General features: G+C 40.0%; 1 protein-coding gene across 3 annotated transcripts in view; it reads left to right on the top strand.

Moving 5' to 3' along the window:
- Positions 1-284: 284 nt before the first annotated feature.
- The window catches only part of ELOVL7 (ELOVL fatty acid elongase 7), a 29,930-nt gene continuing 8,716 nt past the window's right edge, over positions 285-21,498 (top strand). Inside the window, exons 1-4 of one of the 3 annotated variants that reach the window (XM_027635338.1) lie at positions 344-359; positions 529-659; positions 18,945-19,038; positions 20,980-21,170. In XM_027635338.1, the coding sequence (XP_027491139.1) occupies positions 18,975-19,038; positions 20,980-21,170 (255 nt within the window). In that variant the 5' untranslated portion in view covers positions 344-359; positions 529-659; positions 18,945-18,974. Of the gene's footprint in view, positions 360-528; positions 660-18,944; positions 19,039-20,979; positions 21,171-21,498 lie in introns of all 3 variants that reach the window. The other 2 variants (XM_027635336.1, XM_027635337.1) reach the window with 2 other exon arrangements.

The raw sequence follows: 21,498 nt of genomic DNA, 5'->3' as shown, positions 1-21,498 counted from the left end.
CGGAGCAGGAGCGACACGGGCCTCCCGCCACGGACTGCTACGTGTGGTGTCCCGGCTGGCCCGAGCCCCGTCTGACCCTTTCAGGAGGACGGCAGGGCCGGGACCGGCGACTTAGTGCCTCCGGAGCGTACTCCCCGCGCGGTCGGTGTGCGAGCTGGTCGGCGGCGGTGCGGGACAGCCCGGAGAGCACCCGGGGCGCGAGCTGGGCGGGGCGGGAGCGGGGCGGGCAGAACGGGGGGCAGTCCGGACTGCGGGGCGGGGCGGTCCGTCCCGGTCCGCGCCTTCCCGTCGCCCGGGCGGAGTTGCCGCGCAGTTGGCGCCTGGCGGTGCGGCGATAGGTGCGGTCGCGGGGCTGCCGCGTGAGTGCACCCGGTGGGGAGCGGGGAGCGGGAGCGCGGGACGCCACGGGGCGGCGGGGCGCTCTCGGGAAGGGGTGGGATGGGGATGGGGCTCGGGGTGCCTCCTTCCCACCTTCCTTTCAAACTCCGCCGTTGCGCCCGCTGTCCTTTTGCCCCCCTCCCCCCGCAGATCCTCGGCTGTGCCGCGCTGAGCTTCTTCCCTCCCCACCTTTGTCTCCTGGCTGCACCTGCATCCCTAGTCCCTGTCCCCGTCTGCGCACTCCTGTGCCTTACCTCCAGACCCTGAGGCAGTGCCCTGTGGTGTGTGTCCCCCCAACTCCCCGGAGTGTACCTCACACCCTACAAGTGCCTGGCCTCCAAGCTTTCTGTCTGTGCCGTACACCCCACGGTGTCTGTGTCCCTAAACCCCCTGACTGTATCTGGCACCCCGCGGTACTATTCCCCCAAACCCTCTGGCTGTGCACTACACCTCATGGTTCCTGTCTCTCAAGGCCCTCTGGCTATACCTCACACGCACTGAGCTTATCTTCCTGTCGTGAAGAACAAGTCGCACCATGGCATGTGCATGGCCTCACTTCATCACGGACTTTATTGTTGAAAAATGCCTTTTTCCTCCCCCACCCTTTGCTCTCAGAGAGAAGAGTGGTCCCAGGCATCAGGAAATGAAGGCTTCTTTCTCTCCAAGGGTGAAGGCTGGAGACAGCCAGGGGAGAGGTGTGGCCCATGGTGATATTAAAATGTAGGGCTGGAGGGGCAATGTCTAGCCAGGGATTTTCTGGCAAGTCCTAAGGGTGGCTGTCTGGCTTGCTACCTTCCTCCTCTTTGGAGACAGGTCACCTCTGCTGCCACATGTGGCAGGTCCATTCTTGAGGGCAGGCTGTATTGCCAGCAAGGCCATGAGCTGAGGAAGCAGGTCAATGCCAGCTTGTGTAGCTGATGAGGCTACATTGGACCAGTCTTTTAGACTTGTCCTTTGCAACTGTAGATGTCATGTAGGTTGTTTGAGAATTGTAAATGTGTTGATACTGAATTTGTAAATATGTTTTAAGTGAGTTGAAACTTTGGTTGGTTTTTGGGCATTGCTGCTACCAAGATAGAATTGTGCGATGCTTGAAAAGGCATAATGAAGCTGCTCAGACAAACCAGAAAACTTACAGCCGTGTATGGATACTCTCTTCCTTACTTCATTCTAATTCACTTCTTCCCAGATCCATGTGTAGGTCTATATTGCACATTGCCATGTGGGAGAAGTTTAAACAAGTTTTTCTAGTTGTTGGGAGCAGCCTGGGAGCAGCGTACTGCCTGATTTATTCTGCTTCTCAACACTTTGGGTGCGTCCCAAGATGAATTCAGGCTGCCTTGGAGCTACCTCAGGTAGAAGTAGAGTGGTGGTATATTGACATGGCATGAAGCAGTGTGGACATACCCTGAAAATGCTTCACTAAGGAATGGGTGCACTTGTACTTATGTGTTTGCTTGAAGAAAGTGTACAAAGACCTAGGATTTGAAAACCTAGATAAGCGTAGGCTTAAAGTGAGGCACTGGCACAGGTTGCCCAGAGAAGTTGTGGATGCCCCATCTCTCAAGGTGTTCTAGGCCAGGTTGGATGAAGCTCTGAAAAATCTGGTCTTGTGAAAGGTGTCCCTGCCTATGCCAGGGCGGTTGAAACTAGATGGTCTTCAAGGTCTCTTCCAATCCAGGCCATTCCTTGATCCTGTGAAAGTCTTCCTAGGCAGCACTTCTATTGCAAATGTGGGGAATAATGCAAGTTCACGGTGTTTCATTATAATGTGTATATCTTTCTATTAAGTAGTATTTATTTATTGGTAGAGTGAGACAGGTTATGGTACAGGAAGCAATATTCATGGAATGTGTTGGGAAAGATGCCACAGTGTTAGTCAAGTAATACATGCCAAATAGGATTTAACTAATTATGAAGCTCACCAAATACCATGAAATACCTGTGAACTAATTGCATACCAGTAAAAGAATTAATCAGGTACATTTCTATATCGTGACTTAACTTGATGGCTTCTGCTGCATATGCTCTCCTTGCCATGCTGTGCCCTTCCTGGCTTTGTTTCCCTCTACTGCAATAAACTGGGAAACTGTTTTTTATTTTTCCCTACCTTGGACTCCTACTCTTCCTCTTGAAGCTGCTTCTACTCAATGCATCTGGTTTAATGCTTGTCTTATCTCTTTTTCTGGCCTGCCTCTGTCTGGGTACTTAACACACAGATTTCTGGAGGTGTGGGGAAATGTGGAGCAAGGCAGAGGGCCAAGCAGTGGGCACGGGAGGTGCGTGTGGGGTGAGGAAAGTGGGAAAGTGAGGGAAGTCACCTTTGTGCCGTGTTCAAGGACAGGAGGTGAAAGGGAGCCAGGATCTCTTCCTGGATCTTCATCAGCTGCTTATGAAATTGTCTTTGTCGTATTCTGGATCTAACTTGGCAGACTTCATGTGGCATTTCTCCCTGCCTGATGACTCTACCTCAGCATGGCTGTGAGAGGTTGCTGCCCGGTAATTCTCCTAGTGAAGGCTGGTGTGAGCTCCCTGCTCTACCTCAACTGAAATGAGATAGTTTAGCTCCCAACTGTGGGTTATGCCAAGCTGCTTCACTCGGATGTGGATCAAAGTTGATAGGTAGAGCTATAGTACATAGGAAAGTATAAATAGGTGGGGTGTTGTCATCTTCAGTGGCACAGCATACCTTATAAAAATATTATAGCTCAACACTGATATTCACATCAGGCTAATTGATGTCTGAAACTTACTTCTCAAAGCTTGGGTAGCTGGAAAGGAAGAAATACTCATTTCTCTCACTATTCTGTCCCTCACTGCAGATCTTCACTATTCTTGTTTTCTTTCCTGAAGCCGCAGCAGGTAGGACACACAGGTGCAGTATTTTTATCAGTTTCTCATTGCCCAAGTACATATCAAGTTCAAGAACTGGCAGATTTGATTATGTTTTTCTCAGCTGCAATTTGTGGATGCTCCAAACACAGTTTTGGTAGGCCAGTCCAAGTATTTAGAAGGAAGCTGGTCTGTACTTCTGCCTCAATGTGGAAAGGGACGGGAGCTAAGCACCAGGAAACTAGAACAGAGGCTATTCCAACTTTAAGAATAATTGTTTCCATAAAATAGATTTAAAGCATGCCACAAAAGCTTCAGGGTTGTCTTAGGTTTTATTTTAGGATCTTTCTGCACGTTTAAAATTGCTTTACATGTTATTTAAAAGTTGGATAGTTACTCTGCATTGTTGTACTGTCCTAGGGAGCAAGTCCCACATACTTTCTCAGGGACGGACTCTGTCCCGTACCCAGGCTCAATGCTGCATCTAGAGGGCAAATGCAGCCTAAATGGCAAAACTTTTTACTCCATAAAATGTTAGATTATTAGAAAGAAGACAAAGCATTAACAAAGTAAATAGTTAATTTTGTAAGCCTGATTGTACTTTTTTTAAACAGTTCCTTTTAAAAAGTTCTTTTAAAAGGCAAGAACGTGAAAGCTAAAGGGCCATGCAATAGTTTTAGTTTCTGTAGGCTGTTGTGACATGTTCAATTTACTAAAAGTTTTACGAAGTCACAAGGGATGTAGCAGTAAACTTTTTTCAATACGTATGCTACTTAGTTGAAATCCAAAAAGTAAAAAATTATTTCAGCTGAAATTAAATATGTACGTTTACACTGAAGTTTACCAGAACAACTCAAGTGTCTGTTTTCTTTACTTATCTTTGGTTTCAGTGTTTAATGCTGAGAATTGACATGGAAATACTGAATAAGGTTCTTTTATTTTTTGTCTATTTTTACTGAATTCATATAGTAAAATGCTTTCAACTTGTCTGTCAATCTATATCTTTTTTCTTCTGCGTGTATTTTGCTATTTTTGCTCTATCTGCTTATGATGGTTGCACAAAGCAATTTTTCACTGAAGATGTTGACTAGAAAAGACCTTCAAGTAGTTCATGAATTCACTGATATGAGAAGAACACTCAGCTTACAGCAGCACAGATTTAAGTGTCTTGTTGTTCTCTTGGGTCTGGATGAGAGTCTGAGGAACTGGATTTCAGTGGCATTTAACTTCAAAATCCTGAGGTAGCACACAAATCTAGTCTCTTAAAAACTACTTGTAAAGCCTATCCAGGTCAAAGCAAACTCTGAGTTTTACCTGTGGAGAGGCACAGGTGTCACAAGGAAGACACATATAGGTGTCAGTAAACTCTATGAATCATCTTATTTGCTAGGAGCAATTGTATTCAGATTGCCCCTTTTAACTGTCAGGACTGCATTACTTGTCACAGTAAAAGCAATGAACATTGACTCTTATCTCCTGTGATACCAGCTTAGGCTGATGTTTTAGTTTCACTGGCATTTCTTTTATTCCACATGCTTTTTGTGTCACTTTTCTTTTGTGTTGGCGTAAGTCTTGGTGAAGGCTGCTGCTGAAAAGCACTGAGGAACTGATCTAAGTTAAAAAATACCTTAGCATTTCTGTGAGGCTGCCTCTCTCACCCTGTGTTTATTTCCCAATTTGTTTTATTATGCAGCCAGAAAAGTGGTTGTTCCAGCTGGAGTCAAGGGTGACACAGGAGCAGATATGAGTAGTGGGGAGAGAGGTTGATTAAAATTACATTGCTGCTATTAAAAGTGCTCTTATAATTGCAAACTTACCCTGTAAACAGCCAGACTTGCTCTGCTTGAGCAGGCTATGCTCAAGAGAAGCTGCTTGTAGCAGCTTTATGAAATCCTACCTGCTGCCTGCCTGCATTTAACTGTATTGTGAATTCTTTGTAGTTTAGATTATCTTTTATATTGATATGGTGCCTTGCGCATTGGGCCTGATGCCTGGAGCCTCTATTCAAAGTCTTTAAAGCAGTGCCTCACTGACTGTGTGTGAATGTGAGCATGACTTTGTATGGTGCACTGCAAAACCTTGTGCGAAGAAATAGCATGTAGAGTGCAAAAAGCTGCCAAGTTTCAACAGGCATCTCATGGACTGGAATTCAAGAGAATGCTCCTATCCCAGTGATGGCTTTCAGGGTTTATTACTATGCCTGAGATAAAAATATAGCTTACTCTATTCCTTTTATTCTTTGTTTTCTAACAAAAGAAGAGAGCGACTCTTGCTGCAGTCTGACTCACAAAGATCAGTTTGTTGATTTGGAAATAATTTGCATTGTATCATCAGTCCTGAAATGACTTAAAGCAAAGTCACAAAAATCTGATTCAGTAGTTCTCTGTAAGCTTTTAGAGTATGGGAATGGTTCACTGTGTTCTTTCTTTCAGGAAAGTTAGTTGAGGTGGCAAGTACATTTTTTTTTCTTAAGTTTGGTTTTGCCTGATCTGTTAAAAATTGATGTGCCTGGAAATTGCTTCCAGTAGTTGAAGCTGAATTTTTTGATATGTACCTGAGCAGAGTGTCAGTTGACTGGGAAGGATAAAATTCTTCATTTAGACATTTTGTCACTGGTGGAGGAGAAAAGATTTTTTTTTTCTTTTTTAGTGGGCATTGAGGCATAGGAATTCTTTCTCTTTAGTTAAGTTTCGAAATGCAGTATTTATCAAATGTATCAGATTTTTTTTTTTTTTAAGATTTCACAGCTAGTATTTTCAACTATTTCCTTCTGGCAAATTTTTTTGTATTGTTTTTCATGAAAAGGTATTGGCTGAAGCACCAAGATTATCAGGGTTATTGGTCAGATATACTCACTTATTCTGCTAAGTAAATACTGCAGTATTTGTTTACCATGTGCCATGATTAAATGGGGATGGGCAGCATGGAAATGACTGTAGTCTGTTCAGAGGCAGTTGGCAATGTTTCCTTCTGTACATGTGAAAATGACTTAGATTCAGGTATATTGCAAATGAATAGTATGTTTTACAGTATTTGTGTTTATAACATCCACTAGAATCCCTTTTGTGTTTGTTTAGATGTACAATTAAAAAAAATCAGGATTAAATACATTATCACTTTTGTAGTCAGAGTTCTGTGACTTGTTTGCTTAGTGCTGATATGAAAGATTCACTTTTTAATCTTTACCTGTACATTCTGTACAGGGTCTGACAAACTTAGCGAAATTATTGTAATGAACTTTGGAGGTGCTCTGTCCACCCTTGTCTCTTGTGAATGAGAATTGTAGAACATACTGTCTACAAAAGCCAAGAGGCCGATGGAGTAAACTTAGGTGTTCAATGTCAACTTTGAAATGAAACCTTTCATAAAACTACTGGTGAGATGCACTATTCAAAAACCTTGTTATAGTTATTAATTCCTTTGGTCTCTTGCATTATTACTGTTGTGCCGACAGCATTGTTTCTGTAGCACGTTTTGTTCTGTGCCAAGTCAGGTTGTTAAGGAGCTTGCTTGAGTTTCTTTTTACACAAAAAAGGGATAAAACTGTAAAGCATGGCTGTAAATAGCTTCATGCCTAGCTCTGATGTTCAGGAAATTCACTTATTTTAACTTCTAAGGATGAACATAACTCTTAGATTTTGTAGAAGAAAGAAGGTCAGGAGGAGGGAATGCAAAACACAGGTGCTGTTGGAGCTCTCTGTGCATCTCTTCAGCTAGTCCTTTAGTAACTGCTTGAAATCTTGTGGGGTGAAATATTCCCCAACTGAATTTCAGATAATCCTGAGACTGCTTATCATAAACTGAACTGGTCCACTTGATCAATTATGGAAGCTTATCAGAAAGTTGTGGAAAAAGGTTCCTGAATGTGGACTGGACCATACTGAGTTCTGGTTTGCTCTGGAGTTTTCCCCAGTCTTTTGAAATGAGATTGCTACTTTATTTTTAAACTTATATACCCCACTTTAATTCAAGTTAAAAGTATAGGATGGAAAATTGCCTCTTGGGGCGTGGCAGTAGTGCAATCTGATGTTCTTGCTTATATCCTGTAGAGGTCCTTGGGAAGTGTGGCGTTTCATTAGTTGCTTTCATGCAAGGTGCTGAAGCATCAGACAAAACTTGATTGAATCTGTACAGACTTTTGTGATAAGCAAGGGAGTCGCTTTTATAAATGATGAAGTTATATGACCCTGGCTCATTCTTTGAGATGACTGCAGTGGGAAGAGATTTGATCTTCCATTCCAGTCAGTGGGAAAGCACCACACTTTTTGGATATGGTCAGCTGGATGAACCTGCAGCTGTATAATGTATACGTAAGACAAGGAATGTGGGTGAAAGCGAACTCTTTGGTTTGAGTGTGAGCAATAAAGTTATCCTGAAGTGAGGTAGAGGCAAGTCACGATACTTGTGAAACATTTTGTGATGAGGGCTCCAGTGTTGCTTTAGGTTCAGAAAAGGGTGTGTGGCCTTCTATTTTTGCGTGGTAACTGAATATTGAAGTGGAACCCAGCACTTTGGTTTTGCTCACAACTGTGTTAACTGGTAGAAAACATGCCCCTTTTTCTCTGGGAACTGAGTGCTCCATACAAACACACTGACCTCCTCTGCAAAGCACTGAAACCTATATATCAAAAATACTGCCTAAGACTGTTGTGATAACTTAAAGGCATAACTATATATGAGTCTAATTTTCTTTTGTCTTAGAGACAGTCCTGTTTTCTTCTGTTTCACTACTGTTGTATGCTCAGTAGACTATTAGACACTTGTCTGTTTCTAGTATACCGGTGTTTTACAGGAACATTAGTACTGGGCTGAGTACTCTGCTGCTTGCCAAGCTTCTGCGTTGGAAATATTATTGTCTCCTGTGTTACTCTGATGTTGCATGTCCATTGCCTAATGCACTTTGTTGTTGCGATTTTTTTTTTTCTTAGCTATTTGTATTTGGCAATCTTTCAGAATCGAAAAAAAGAAAAAGAAAATGCAATTGTCTTGGACAGACATAGCTGGTTTGTCCCTACATGCTGTCTGGATGAACTGTTCTATTTTAAACTGCAGAAATGTCTTGTGGTCTTGGGTGGTCTCTGAATGCTTGGAAAGATGGTAAAAACTACATCCTACTGTAGTAGTGGAAAATACTGATAGAAGATGGAAAATCCTGAAAACACACATATGATTAGAGCTGTGCATGAACGTGTTGTTTCATTCTGCTACTCTTTGAAGTTACCACTATGTGTTTTAAGCTGATTTAAAAACGCTCTACTGTCACAAACTCACAGTCTGCATAATACTGCTTTATATGCTATTCTTGAGCTTCCAGAAAATGCAAAATAATGGAGACTTTTAAAAATTCCTATTAGCAAAGGAATTAAAGTCTAGCTAACTAAATCTGGAGCAAAAGTAAACCTTCACAACTTGTTTCTTGTAATTAATGTATCTTTGCCCATAATATCAACCTCTACTTTGCATTTTGTTATGCAAACTCCTGCATGTTGATTTCTTGGAATTTGAATGAAAAACTGATATATTTTTAATGTTGGATTTTTATAACAAGATCTGGTTTAAAAAAATCTTGAAAAGCACTTTTGTTAATCAAGACAATTAATGTTTTTAGGTTATGATGGATAGTTTTGTTTTCGTGTAAGCTGTTGAGATTAGATTGTCCTCTGAATACTGTCCATGCAGCATTGCTCTGCCCAGGCAACCTTTTTCATTAGTCTCCATAGGCCTTTGTCTGCTCTAGGTCACCATGTCCGGATGTTTCCTCGCTCTAATGCTTATAGGGAGCTATGAATATTCGTTTTCATACTGTTCTGACCCCCAGACTGTTGCAAGAACTCTTTGAAAGTCCAACACTTCTATAGTCCTTAAAAGGGTATCTGGATACAAGTGGAAAAGAGTATTTTTGGAACTGCTGCTAATACTGTGTCAAAGCAGAGGTGCTCCCATTCTTGCATTCATCCTGTGTGCCCAAACTCTGTCAAACTGGATCAGTCTCCAGTGGGTGAGTCATCTCAAAAGGAAATGGTACTGTAGAACCTTTAAACAAGAAGTAGTGTAAGCAACATGCAAGATGGCTTGAGTGGTACTCAAAAGCTTACTCAAATTTCAAATAGAATCAAATGGGGTTTTATAATTTACTAATTTCCATGTATTTATCTCTGGATTCAAAGTATAAGCACAATGCAAGTGGCTTTGACTACAAATGACTTCACAAGTGGCTTTAACTACAGGATGAATCTGCAGGGTCATTTCCTTCAGCTGTTCCTAAACTTCAGATGTCTCTTTGCTGTCCATTTGCCATCCCTTTGGGATTCCTCCATTGAGTACAGAGTACAACAAACACTGGGGAATATCTGGCTTTTCCACCTCTTCTCAATGTCTGAAACTGTAGTTCACCTCCACAGTAACTTTGGTCAAGTGTAAACTAATTACTTATATTTTTTTTAAGTGGAGATTTTCTTTGTGATGCAGGACAAAAAACTGTAGTGTCAGGAGGAGTTAGAAATATATACATGGTTTTTCTGCTCTGTTTAGTTGTTCTGACTGAGAGGCCTGAGTCTCCAAACAATGGTATAATGTACCTTTGTGGGTTGCCTAATACTAATACTCATGAATGTCTTTCATAGTGATTAACCAGACCTTTCATCATGCTGAAGAATGTTAATTTAAACAACAACAACAACAACAAACCCCCAAAACCTAAGTCCCGCATATCTCATTGTGTATCCCTCAGTGATTTGAAACTTCCAGCTCCAGCTGTACAAATCACCAGCTCGAGACTGGAAAGATTTAGGATGTGGCAGTGCAGTTGCTTCCTGGAGCGCTCCAAAAAGCATGTGTGCCAAGACTGGACTTCGAAGCAGCAGCTTTTTTAATTATACTGTCAGAATGCTTCCATGGGTAGGAGGAGTGTTCTAGGACTTTAGTTTAAAAATGCATAGAACAGATTTCCTCTAATGTGTTTTTTGTCACCCTGAAGTTCTGCTATCACCTCTCACTGTGTGGCTGCTGCCTGTGTCATGCTTTCCAAAGTTCATGACTGTGGTGTGTGGGTCACTGCAAAAGGTGCTAGCACAGCTGGTTCCCACTCTCTCTTGGAAGAGCCTCCTAGGGAGGGTGCAGTTGCTGATGCTTACAGTACTCAGCAACATGTCCACTATGCTGCATGGTAGCTTAAAAAGAGGGGGGAGGAAGGGGAGGGTGTCAGTTCTAGGTCAGCTGCCTTTAAAATTTATGCCTGCCTACTGCAATGCAAGCAAAATCAGAGCAGAAAGAAATGCATTATTTTGCTGCCTGGGATATCGGCCCAGGACCCAGAGAGTGGGTAGGTTAAGCAAGTGCAAGGCAGTGGGAGACAATGGTAAAGAAAATTAGCTCACATCAGCATGAGAGAATGGTGTGGGAGCAGTTCAGCTATTGTAAATTGCTACATTAAAGTGTGAAGAAATAGTATGTTGCAACTCTGCATGAGTGTTATCAGTGTTACTTCTTACTAGTATTCTGAACCCAGCAAGGTTACAGCTGGTACAATAAAAATTCTATGAAATGGCAGTGACTTTGCAATGTTATTTTGCTATGGCAACTACAATGACAGTAGCTGTGTATGCTATATACGTGCCTGTGGAAAAATACCTCTTCCTTTGATAATTATGAATATTTTTCACTTTACTTGCTTATCTCTTTTGTCTTAGGTTGAATAATGTGTTTTTAAGGTAATTATATAAATTTTTTTCCATCTCCTCTTCCTATGAAGCTTTTTTTCATGTATTTTCATGTTACAAAAGATAGCAACATCTACCTGTCTTTGTCTACTGCTGATGGAAACTGTGGTCTAATTTTTCTGTATTTATTTTTCTCTAGTGTTGAATGGCCACAGGTACATTGCCATTGATTGTTTGGTTTTGAGATGTCTTGGAAGTTAAAAAGGCTTCTCTGCTTTTTTCCCATTGTTATTGGCTAGATCAGCAAGATGTTACCTATGTAACAAGTCCTGTTCTCCTTTGTTTTAAGGAGTCTTCTCTGGAAGCTGAAGTCTAGCTCTGCATTTCTCTTTAGCTTCCATGGAGTGGCCCCCACTGTGACTATTTATCAGCAATTTACATAATTGTTATACTAAGAGATGTCTAAACACAAACTAAGTCCTTGGTAGCCAAGGTATCATAATTAATTGGATGTATGAGATTCTGATACGCAGTTAACTCATATGCATTGACTCTTAACTGTTAATCAGGATAGATGATACAATGGAGCCAACTCGGTGACTCAGCTTGCTGCTAAAGCAGGGAAACAGTCTGGGACATTAGATGTCTTTGATCCCTTTCATTCAAAGTATTTAGTTAACACTTGTACTCCCTCTCCTTTTTAAGATTGGATATTAAAAATAATGTGCTTCCTAAGCAGCTTAAAAAGTCCAGACTGTGTTACCTTTGCAGTGTATGTAACAGGCCTTACTCCTCTACTTTAGTACAGAATTTTATATTCTGGTTTGCTTGTTTACTAAAAATGTGTATGTATACACTTTAGAAACACCACAGCTGTAAATAATTCTTACATACCCTTATCAGAACTGTCTCTACCATAGAGGAAAAACAAACAGAATGGGTGAAAGCTCAGCATATTATGAAGATGTTGGCTTGTAGATGAGTGAGCAGGGAGCAGTATGAGTTAGCATGACTGTGCAGCATGGCTGAAAGTACTAGAATGTGTTACTGCTGTCTAGGCCTGGTTCTTATTTTGTGAGAGTCTGTTTAAAGTGATGCCAAGCTTAATTGATCTGATCTTTAAAGAAAAACTGAAATGCTGCAGAGAGTTTTCTTATTGCATAATAAGTAAGGAGGAAAAAGGAAGAGTCCGAGTTCTTTGGGTAAGGAGGATATTAACCTGAGATCATATGGCCCAGTTACTTTGGGCCAAATCAATACTTTGCCAAAGGCCTTTGATAAGGGTAAAATCTAATGGAAGTGAAGTTGCATTAAGAACCATCTAAGTGAAAGTTGTCGTGCCATATGTGGCACAGGACTCGCCATGTAGGCAGGAGTAGGTGCCTGTGAGCTGATGTCACAGAGTTGGAATGAAACTTAAAGGAGCCAAGTGCAAGTCATGCACTGGGGAAACAATGAGAAGAGCTTCTGTCCTAAGCTGAGTGCAGGAGACACTCGCTGCAGCAGAGCAGTAGGCAGGTGACACTAGTTGGCTGAAGGATGGCTGACATTTAAATGCTCAAGTAAAGAGTTTCTGGTAAAGGCAGAGGAGCACTGATAACAAGTTAAAATCCTAGGAACTTCTCTCCTGCATATGTTTTTGCTTTTCTCTGAAACGTTGCAACTATGGGGAGAGAAAACTGAGGAAGATACCCTGATGCCCATACTGCTCATTTTGTAAGTGAAACTCAGAACCTTTTCAGGGATCTGCCTGGAGTTTTATACTTGAGTTAAACAGATAACTGAGTTCAGAGTTATAAAGAAACATCCTTCCAGGCTATGATTGCAGGGACTATTTAGACTTGATAAGTCTTTCTATGTGATGTAGGAGATTAGTCCCCAGGATCACTCTCACCTGCATCACTGTAACCTTAAGTGATGCATTTGAGGTACTGGTATTGTCAGATCTTTTCTTGCCTTGCTGTAGCACATGCAATTTTTGTGGCTTCGGTTATCATCTTATAGAGTATCCCTTGTGGTTTGTTGTAGATAGACTGGTGATTTGTTGAGGAGGAATGTGTAAGGTTCCTGACTACAGATCTAGTACATGATTGTCTATGAGTAGGCAGGATTGGACATGATGATCTTGTGTCCTCCCTACATGATGATCTTGTGTACTCCCTGCATTTCACTATCAGCTTAAAGGATCTATGACAGAGCTGTTACTCCCACTTTTCTCTCTGCCTGTGGCATTCCAGTTTGTATGTCTTAATGTTTCCTTTGCAAAGGCCTATCCAGCCTTTTAAGTCTGAATTGGCTGAAAAATGTTTTTTCTTTTTTTTGATTTCTCAAAAGCTTAAGCTTTCATTTGGGTTGGTGAGCTGCTGTGACTTACCCTGCAGCTGTCAGAGGACCAGCCCCATTGGCAGTGATTCTGTGGGATTGTACACTGGGCATTCCTCATTTAGTGACTGGTGATTGGATCAGTGTATGTAATCCAGCAGAATGCCCATATCATTCTGGTTAGGAATTGGGTATAAAACAAGGCTGTACTCCTGAAATAGTTCTCATAAGAAGAGACTTTTCTTTGCCTATTGTTAGTGTTCAGCTTTGCTGTGAAGTCTGCAATATCTGATCTATTAACAATTTATAGGCAGCTGTGGACGAAAATACGAATTGGTCTTTATTTTACAGAGCAGCAGAATGGGAAATCCATTAGAAGGGCAGAAAACCATCTAAAGTGTGATTGCAATTAAACTTTTTTTCACTAGTTCTTCTACTTAGAGTACTTTATTCACACAGGTGAATGACAGATTTGATGCTAGTTTAAAAAGCAAAAGATTAAATAGGGAGGTATACTATGTAAAAAATTCAGTAAGGGTGACTACACGAGATAAGTATTAGATCTCTTATTGAATAGTTCCAATGAGGAATTGTATAAATAGACATTCTAATATAGTTCCTAAGCCTCTCATCTGTTTTTAGGATGTCCACTGCCATCTAAAAGGGGCAGTGTTTACAAGCAATATTATCAAAAAGGGAAGGGCCACCTAATGCTAAGTAGAATGTGGCAAACTTGTGAGATGAACCTTTCCAAAACTGGGCTGGGTGGTTGAGACAAGGCATAAAGGATAGTAAAGGTGACAGAAACTTCTCTCAGCAAAATCCATAACAACAGGTGACACCCACCTAAAGTTTAAAACTTTGTTGCAGAATGTGAGTAATCCATGTATTGTAATAGGCAGTTTGTAGTTGCTTGCCATGTGACATGAGGGAGTAATGTAGTTAAAATAACTGCAATTATGTAACACACAGCCCTGGGAAATAGGAAGGGCAGAGCTGGTATTTCCCAGGTAAAGCTTAAGATACCATCTGTGAAACATCCTAACTTAATTATCTTCTGAACTTCAAGAGAAGAATTAACAACAGTATACAAAGTCATTCTGAAACATGAAAGTTTCATAATTGTGCCTGAACGTGTAAGCCAGTATTATTGCCATTTCTTAGGCTATAATTTTGAAATCAGAGCTGTGTGGGTCAGTGCTTTCTGTATGCTCTCCCCCTCTTCCAGTGGGCTCTGCAGGGTGGAGGATCCCCCTAGCACCACTGGCTTGTCAGGCCAGGGGTGATGTTCCAGAACCATTGCTTTTGGGACCTACCTTGGGTGGAAATTAGACCACTGAAGTCTGTACTCTACTGTCTTAATCTGCAGCCTTTTGCTAAAGGATCCCTGTAAAAGTAGCTTTGCTCTCTAATGTAAAATCTTAATGCTAAATGTTTTTAAGTTCACACTGAGATAAAATTTGTGTTCTGGAGTGACAGCTTACATTAGATTGTTTAATTTTACTTGTTTTTTTGTCAAGTTCTTTTGTGTGCTTGTTTTGTTCAGTAGCTACCAACATAAAACAATTGTAAAATCTTTATATCTGCTTTATTATTAAAAAACTATGTAGGGGGAATAAATGAGCATCAAGAATGGCAAATATCTTTCATGTGGGTTAAGCAAAGGAATGTGAGAAACTTCTTGTTCTCATTTAGAAATAAGAAATGTTTGAAGCATACCAGTAATTCCCATTACAAAAATCACTAATAGTTTTATGAGCTGACTGAACTTGAGCACTTCCAACAACTTCTTTCCTTACCACTTGTCATCATCAAACATTCTCATATAGTTTGCTGTAGTATCTGTGGCATTTCTGGTTGCTGTAAATGATCTAATCTGCCCTTGCCTTCCCAGTAAAGGTAATGGTCTGACTTGAAATTGGTTCTGCCAAGCTGTATGCTTTAACTCAGCTACAATTAGTGGACTCTTCCACCTGTCTGCTGAGCTGCAGGGGACCAGAGGACAGCAAGTTACTTTTCTCTTTTAACACAGCCCTTTTTCTCTTTTGCCTCGTACCTCCTATTTTTGAAGTGGTAGAGGGCACATTTGTTTAAAGATGTCTTCAGAAATGATGCTAGTACAGCTGGCTGGAACCTAGGTGCACAATATTATTTCCATTGACAAAACCAGAAAAAGCGCTTATTTCTTTTGAAGAGCTGACTACCTTGAATATGTTTTGAGGTGATTTTGGTGCTTGTTTTTCAAATGCACGTGTTTGAGAGGACTGACTGTATGTTATTTAAAACTTTTCAAGGTGGGCAGACTACTTATATGACTACATTTTTAAGTTTATGTAAGTAGCTTGCAATATGTCATTTTAAATAACCTAATTTTGAAAATGAGTTTGCTAATGTGACTTACCTAATATTGAGAGGGTTTGCTACAAACTAGACACTCAGCTGTGCATTTTATGGCACAATTTTGACATGAGCAGAAAGTGGAACATTGGAAATAAAAGTGCTGATGTGCTGATTCTGTAAGTACTTTAGCAGGTATGTAAACGAAATGTACATTTTCCTGACTGAACTGTGGCTGTACAAATGCTTAATGGGCAGATGAGTTTATAGCATGAAGAACTAAAGCTGTGTATTTAACAAATGGCCTTCTCTGGCCCCAACTCTTTGTCCCTTCAGGCAAACTCTTTCCAGTCTCACATTTAGAAGATAAGTTCTGTAACCTTCAAAGCTGCCAAACTTTTTGGAAGATTGTATTATGGTCAAAGCATTATAAGTTACTTCTTAACAACAGCTGTGCTGTAAAAAAACAGTATTTCAAAAATGGTTTGTTTTTTCTTGGTGAAGCACAAGCTAGTTGTTTATCTTGTGTGTGGGTATGTGGTTTTCATTTTTTAACTCTTCTATTTAAAAAAAAACAACCCACAAAACAAAACCAAGCCTTGATCATGTTATTTTCCAGTACATATGAATTTGTTTGTGAACTACGTGTAAAAGGATAAGACAAAATATCTTCCATGCTGCCATTAACCCTACTTTGGTAGGTTGTAAACAAACAACTTATCCTCAAAACCTAACATTAATGTAAACTATTGTTCATAGAAATGGATTTACAAAGGAAAACTGAGTAGCTAGTTAAGAAAGTAGCTAGTTAAAGCACATTGAAAGCGAAGTAATAATGTCATATATGAAAGTTGGTTTTAAATCTTTTAACCATAGGAAAGTTTTGAACAGCATGGTCTTTCTTGCACACATTATTTCTACTCTTAAAACAATTGGGTTTAACTTACTAAATTTTGCTTACTTTTAGGTTCAGATTAATTGATCAGTCACTATTGTGTGGCTGATTTCTGCCTCGTACATCCTTCTCTCAAGTATAGTTATTGAACTTTCCGAATAACTTTGGCAACTGCAGTTGTATCTTGCTTGGCTATGAAAAGAAAATGAACCTTGAAGGCTCAGAGCCTTTGCTATCTTAGCTCTTGTGGAATCTTTTAAAGGGAGAGGAGCTGCAAGTGGAGTTGCAGGAGAGGTGGGGGCTCAGGAGAGGTGGAACAAGGTAAATGGCAATATTAAATGCCAATTAATTTAGAGCCAACATCTACACTGAATTTTCTAAATTTTTGAGAACATGTTTTTAAGAAGTAGATACTTGTATAACTCTAGTCTTGGTCAGCATGTTGAATAACCAGTCTGAGTTCCAGTAGTATGAGGGTGGGAAAACTAGCATGAGTGGCAGTAAAATCAGTAAACTATTTTTCTTATCGAAGAACCAGTTAAATATAATGTGATTATTTGTATTCAGTGAATATATTTGTTGAAAAACTGAGCCATACTGTGCACAAGGTGTCTGTGGGCTTTGGTAGAATTTTACGGTAACTGCTGAACGAAATGCCTTTAGTTTGCCATGCCTTGTCTCTGGATAGACTGTTCTCGTGCATCTGAAATGGAAGAATACTGGACTAAAAGGATAACTTTTTTAGGTAATCAGTCTAAACATTTAATTACAGTGATCATTTATGAAGTAAAGGTTTTATTAATGCTTCCTCCTCAGCACCCGTTACAGCTGAATTGCCTGGCTGTCACAGTTGGGCAGTCTAAAGTACCTGGTGTTCAAGACAGGGTTTAATTTATGCATTTTTGATATCATCAATAGTGTGGCTTAAGGAGTAAGATGGCAATAATATTTATAGTTTGCATGTTACCATAATATCTTTTCGATCATTTGATTGCTAGTACCAAATGGAAGAGGACCCTTTTGGTTTCCATTAGAAAAGGAAGAGGATGCCCCCTACTTCCGATCTTGCAAGCATCTTTATAAATATAGATCTTTGAAGCAAACATTGTAATATGAGTGTAGGGCATGTGAAAATGGTCAGCACAAAGGCAATGGCATTGAGTTGGGAAATGCTGGTACTGGAGGATGATACTTCTAGAAAATGTGAACTTCAGAGAGACTTGCAGAGGGAATATTTTCCAAATGTGAAATTGATAGTGGTTTCAGATATTCAGGACAGAATTGCAAGCAGGGAAACAAGTGGGTAGCAAAACGAGAACTGGGACAAAGTAGATCAGATGAACTCTAATGAAGGTAGGCTTGTCTGTGTTGGATCTTGTGATGAAGGGTGGGTATAATGGCTAAAAACTCCTGTGAAGTGGCAGTGAACAGGAACTTGTAGAAGTGGAGATGTTGGTGAAATTATTTTTCAGAACTGTTATGGTGAGAACAAATGAGAAGATGATAATGGGAAGACCTGAGGCTGCATTATGATCTTGAGGGCAGAACCAGCTCTCCAAACCTGCAGCTGGTTAGCCTGGAGGAGATGCAGAAGGGCTGCCAGAGGAAGGGAGCTTGTTATCAAGGTGTGATGCAGCCTGAACTAATAAAGGTGAATATAGTGTGAAGATTGCACAGGGTTATGGAGAGAAATCATATGGTAAAGTGAGACACTCAGTGGGAATAGGAGAGACACCCTCTAAATGTGCTGGGGTTTTTAAAAGGTATTTTCTAGAGGGGATGAGACAAGAGAAGAGCTGGTGAGTACTTGATGCTGGAGAAAAAAATGAGTATTCATGTAAGCATACTTGGAAAAGTTTTACATATGTGGGAGGTGCTGCATGCAGAGTGGATATGCTGGATAATTTTTGTGAGTTAATGGTATTACCACTTGTCCTGTGACATTCCACGATCCTGATGTGGAAACAGTTGATTCGTCAGAGTGGGATTTGCACACTAATTATAACATAGCTAATTATTGTATTTAAAAGGAATATACTGACATATTGGTAGGTTTTCTTCTTCCCACCTACCTTAGAAATACTTCTTAGAAAATTAATATTATTTTTCAATAATAAATACTGCAAAGCTGAACTCCACATATCAGTGACTTGGATTTTAAGTGGAGATGGTAATAAAAATGAATTTAAGTATCTACTGTTTATTCATATTTGTCCCTTAATTGTAATGGTTAACCACAGCATGGTTTCTCGAGATAAACTTTATGGCACATAAGCACCTGGTTTGTATGTATAGATTGCAAAATCATATTGTCGTGGATAACAGCTCAGCTATAAATTAGACCCAAGGATAGTGGGATGTGGTCAGCTAACGCTTCCTGATCTGTATTTCACATGTGGTGCTCTGTTAGCCCTCTCTGTTTCTTACTATTCTGTTTCTTGAAAATATTTTCCATAAAGCTTTACTGATATCTATTTTATTGACAGAAATCCATATTTCTGTTTTGGTTTGTTTTCCTGCAGGCAGCATCATAAAATCTTTATCAAGTGAAAATGGCCCTTAGCAATCTGACTTCAAAGGCTGTACTACTCTATGATGAATGGATTAAAGATGCTGGTGAGTAATTTGAATCTGCCAATAATTTTGAATAGCAACATGCTGTTGACCAACTTAAAAGTAGCTTTGTCATCCTATAAATTTTTGTAAAACTTGCCAGTTACCTTTTGACATTGCAAACTATTTCTGCATTTTAAAATAGGAAATAAGCAAAACTTAGGTAGTTTATGGGTATGAGCTCTCAGTAAATAAAGTGCAGACAGTGATTTTTCTGTAAGTGTTATTGGCTTGACTGAATATATAGTTTATGTTTCTCCTGTGCTGCTGAATATAAGGTTTTAACTCTTTTTCAATATCAAACAATTGGATTTTATTGGTTAATTAATGCAGGCTCATGGTGTTACTGTATTTTGCTTTTGCAAAGTGAAAAAAACTAATAAACTCTGGTAAGTTTCAGTGTTTGAAATTAATCCTCAGAGTAATTAACTCTGTCACAGCTCTGTTTTGAAAAAGAATGTCAGTTTCTTGTTGCAGCTAGTAAGGGATATTAAACAAGCCTTGATTTTATATTGTTGTTCTGTATGTTTACCAAAACCTGACAGAATATCTCAATTTTGGAGTTAAGACCCATCTATCTCAGTGTTTCTTACTGCAGTAAGCACATAGTGACAGGAATTAGCCGATTCCTGGGAAAAATTTGAGAAGTGGTTGCAGTTTGATAGATAAGATTACTGATTATCTTTTTCAGCATAGCTGAAAAAGCACCTTTTCTCTTGTTCTGTAGAAGCACAGCATGCAAGCAAGAAGGGAGTTTAATCAGTATGGCCGGTGAGGTGAAATGGATTGGGATGGAGCTGGATGATGAAGGAAGTGTTTCTGCTGCAGTGTCCATGACTTCAGAACATGAGTTCCTTGTCTCTCTGCCCACCAGTGCTTGTATTTGGCATTTGGTAGCACACTGTTAGTGGTGGAACATGGTTTTCTCAGGATCAAACTGGGAAAAACAATAGGAAAGGTTTGGTAGGAGCAGTGCAAGAGTGGATGTAGAAAGAGCAGTCAGTTGTAAAGAGCTGGTGATTCTCTTGCAGTGCACAGAGACAGATGCCGAGTGCTGTGGTTCACAGTCTGTGAGCAGCAGCACTGGCACATTACAAACTGTGAGCAGCATTATAATGTGCTTTCCTCCTCAATCTGTTTTTACACTTCCAGTGGCTGTAAACCACATCAGAGAGTCTCATGGGTGATAGGTTGCTTGAATGCTGTGAGTTGAAAATTTGCTGACTTAGTGTTTGCCTATGAATTACACTTGACAAAAATTGCAATAGAATAATTTCACTCTTAAAATACAGCAGCAAGCCATGAAAACAGCCGTTCACTGAGTCAGTATTTAAGTTTGGGATCATTCTGAAACAAATCTTCCTGAAGTCAGTATATAAAAGTAAAATCAAATAAAAATTAAAAAAAATACATGAAGCTTGTATCAGTTCTCCTGCTTATGGAGAAATGTGGAAGTCTTTGGTGAGCTGGGACTTGGTGATAAACACCAGAAGGGTTCAGTGGAGTCATGGTGATGCTTGGATGGAATGCCTGCCAGCCTCAGCTGTAGGGGGAGGGAATGAGGTGTGCATATAAGGAGGTATCTCTGCAATATATCTCTCTGGGATAACTGGAAAGGAACATGCAATACTTGCTTGATATATTACAACTTCCTTCTAATATGAAAGTGTGTTTTTTATGGTACTGTAGAATCAGAAAATCACATCACTCATGATTCTGTCTCCTTTTCATTATCTGTGAAGTATTGATGCAGAAAAAAAGCATTGAAACATACAGGTCCTCAATCTTATTATCCAGTCAGTATGGATTTGAGGTGAATAGACTCTGAAACATGATTGGTTTGACAGGAAAACATAAACCATTAGGAATTAAATACTTTTCTGTAGCTGTTTTTAATAAGTACTGTAGACATCCGATTTAATTTTTTCTCTCCTCCCCCTCTAGATCCAAGACTGGAAGGCTGGCCACTCATGTCTTCACCTTTTCCAACAACCTTTATCATTGGAACCTACATTTATTTTGTCACTTCCTTGGGACCCAAACTCATGGAAAATAAAAAACCTTTTGAACTCAGGCAGATAATGACCTTTTATAATTTTAGTGTGGTAGTCCTCTCTTTATATATGACTTACGAAGTAAGTGCTACTTTTGGTTGTAATGTATTTATATATTTCATGTCTCTATCTACTAACTTTTGATAAGTCTATTAAGATAACTCCCACTCTGCAGTTATCAAAAAAATGTTATTCTGATGGTTGTAATTATATTCCTCCAAGCAGTGTGCTAAACTAGTGATTCTTGAAAAAATTCAGATTATTGTGCCAAATTGGTAGTACATGTTTCTTGTAGATCAATTTGCATGAATGTCATCAGGAGTTACAATGAACAACTTGACATTTCTTCGAACCACTCTAAAGGCAGTGCAGCAACAGCTACTTTGTGATATGATTGCAGTGTGGAAAG

Source organism: Corapipo altera, unplaced genomic scaffold, assembly GCF_003945725.1.
Source record: "Corapipo altera isolate COAL_440 unplaced genomic scaffold, ASM394572v1 61411, whole genome shotgun sequence".
Taxonomy (NCBI): Eukaryota; Metazoa; Chordata; class Aves; order Passeriformes; family Pipridae; genus Corapipo; species Corapipo altera.
Note: the sequence above shows the minus strand (reverse complement) of the source record. Positions and strands in the feature narration are given on the sequence as shown.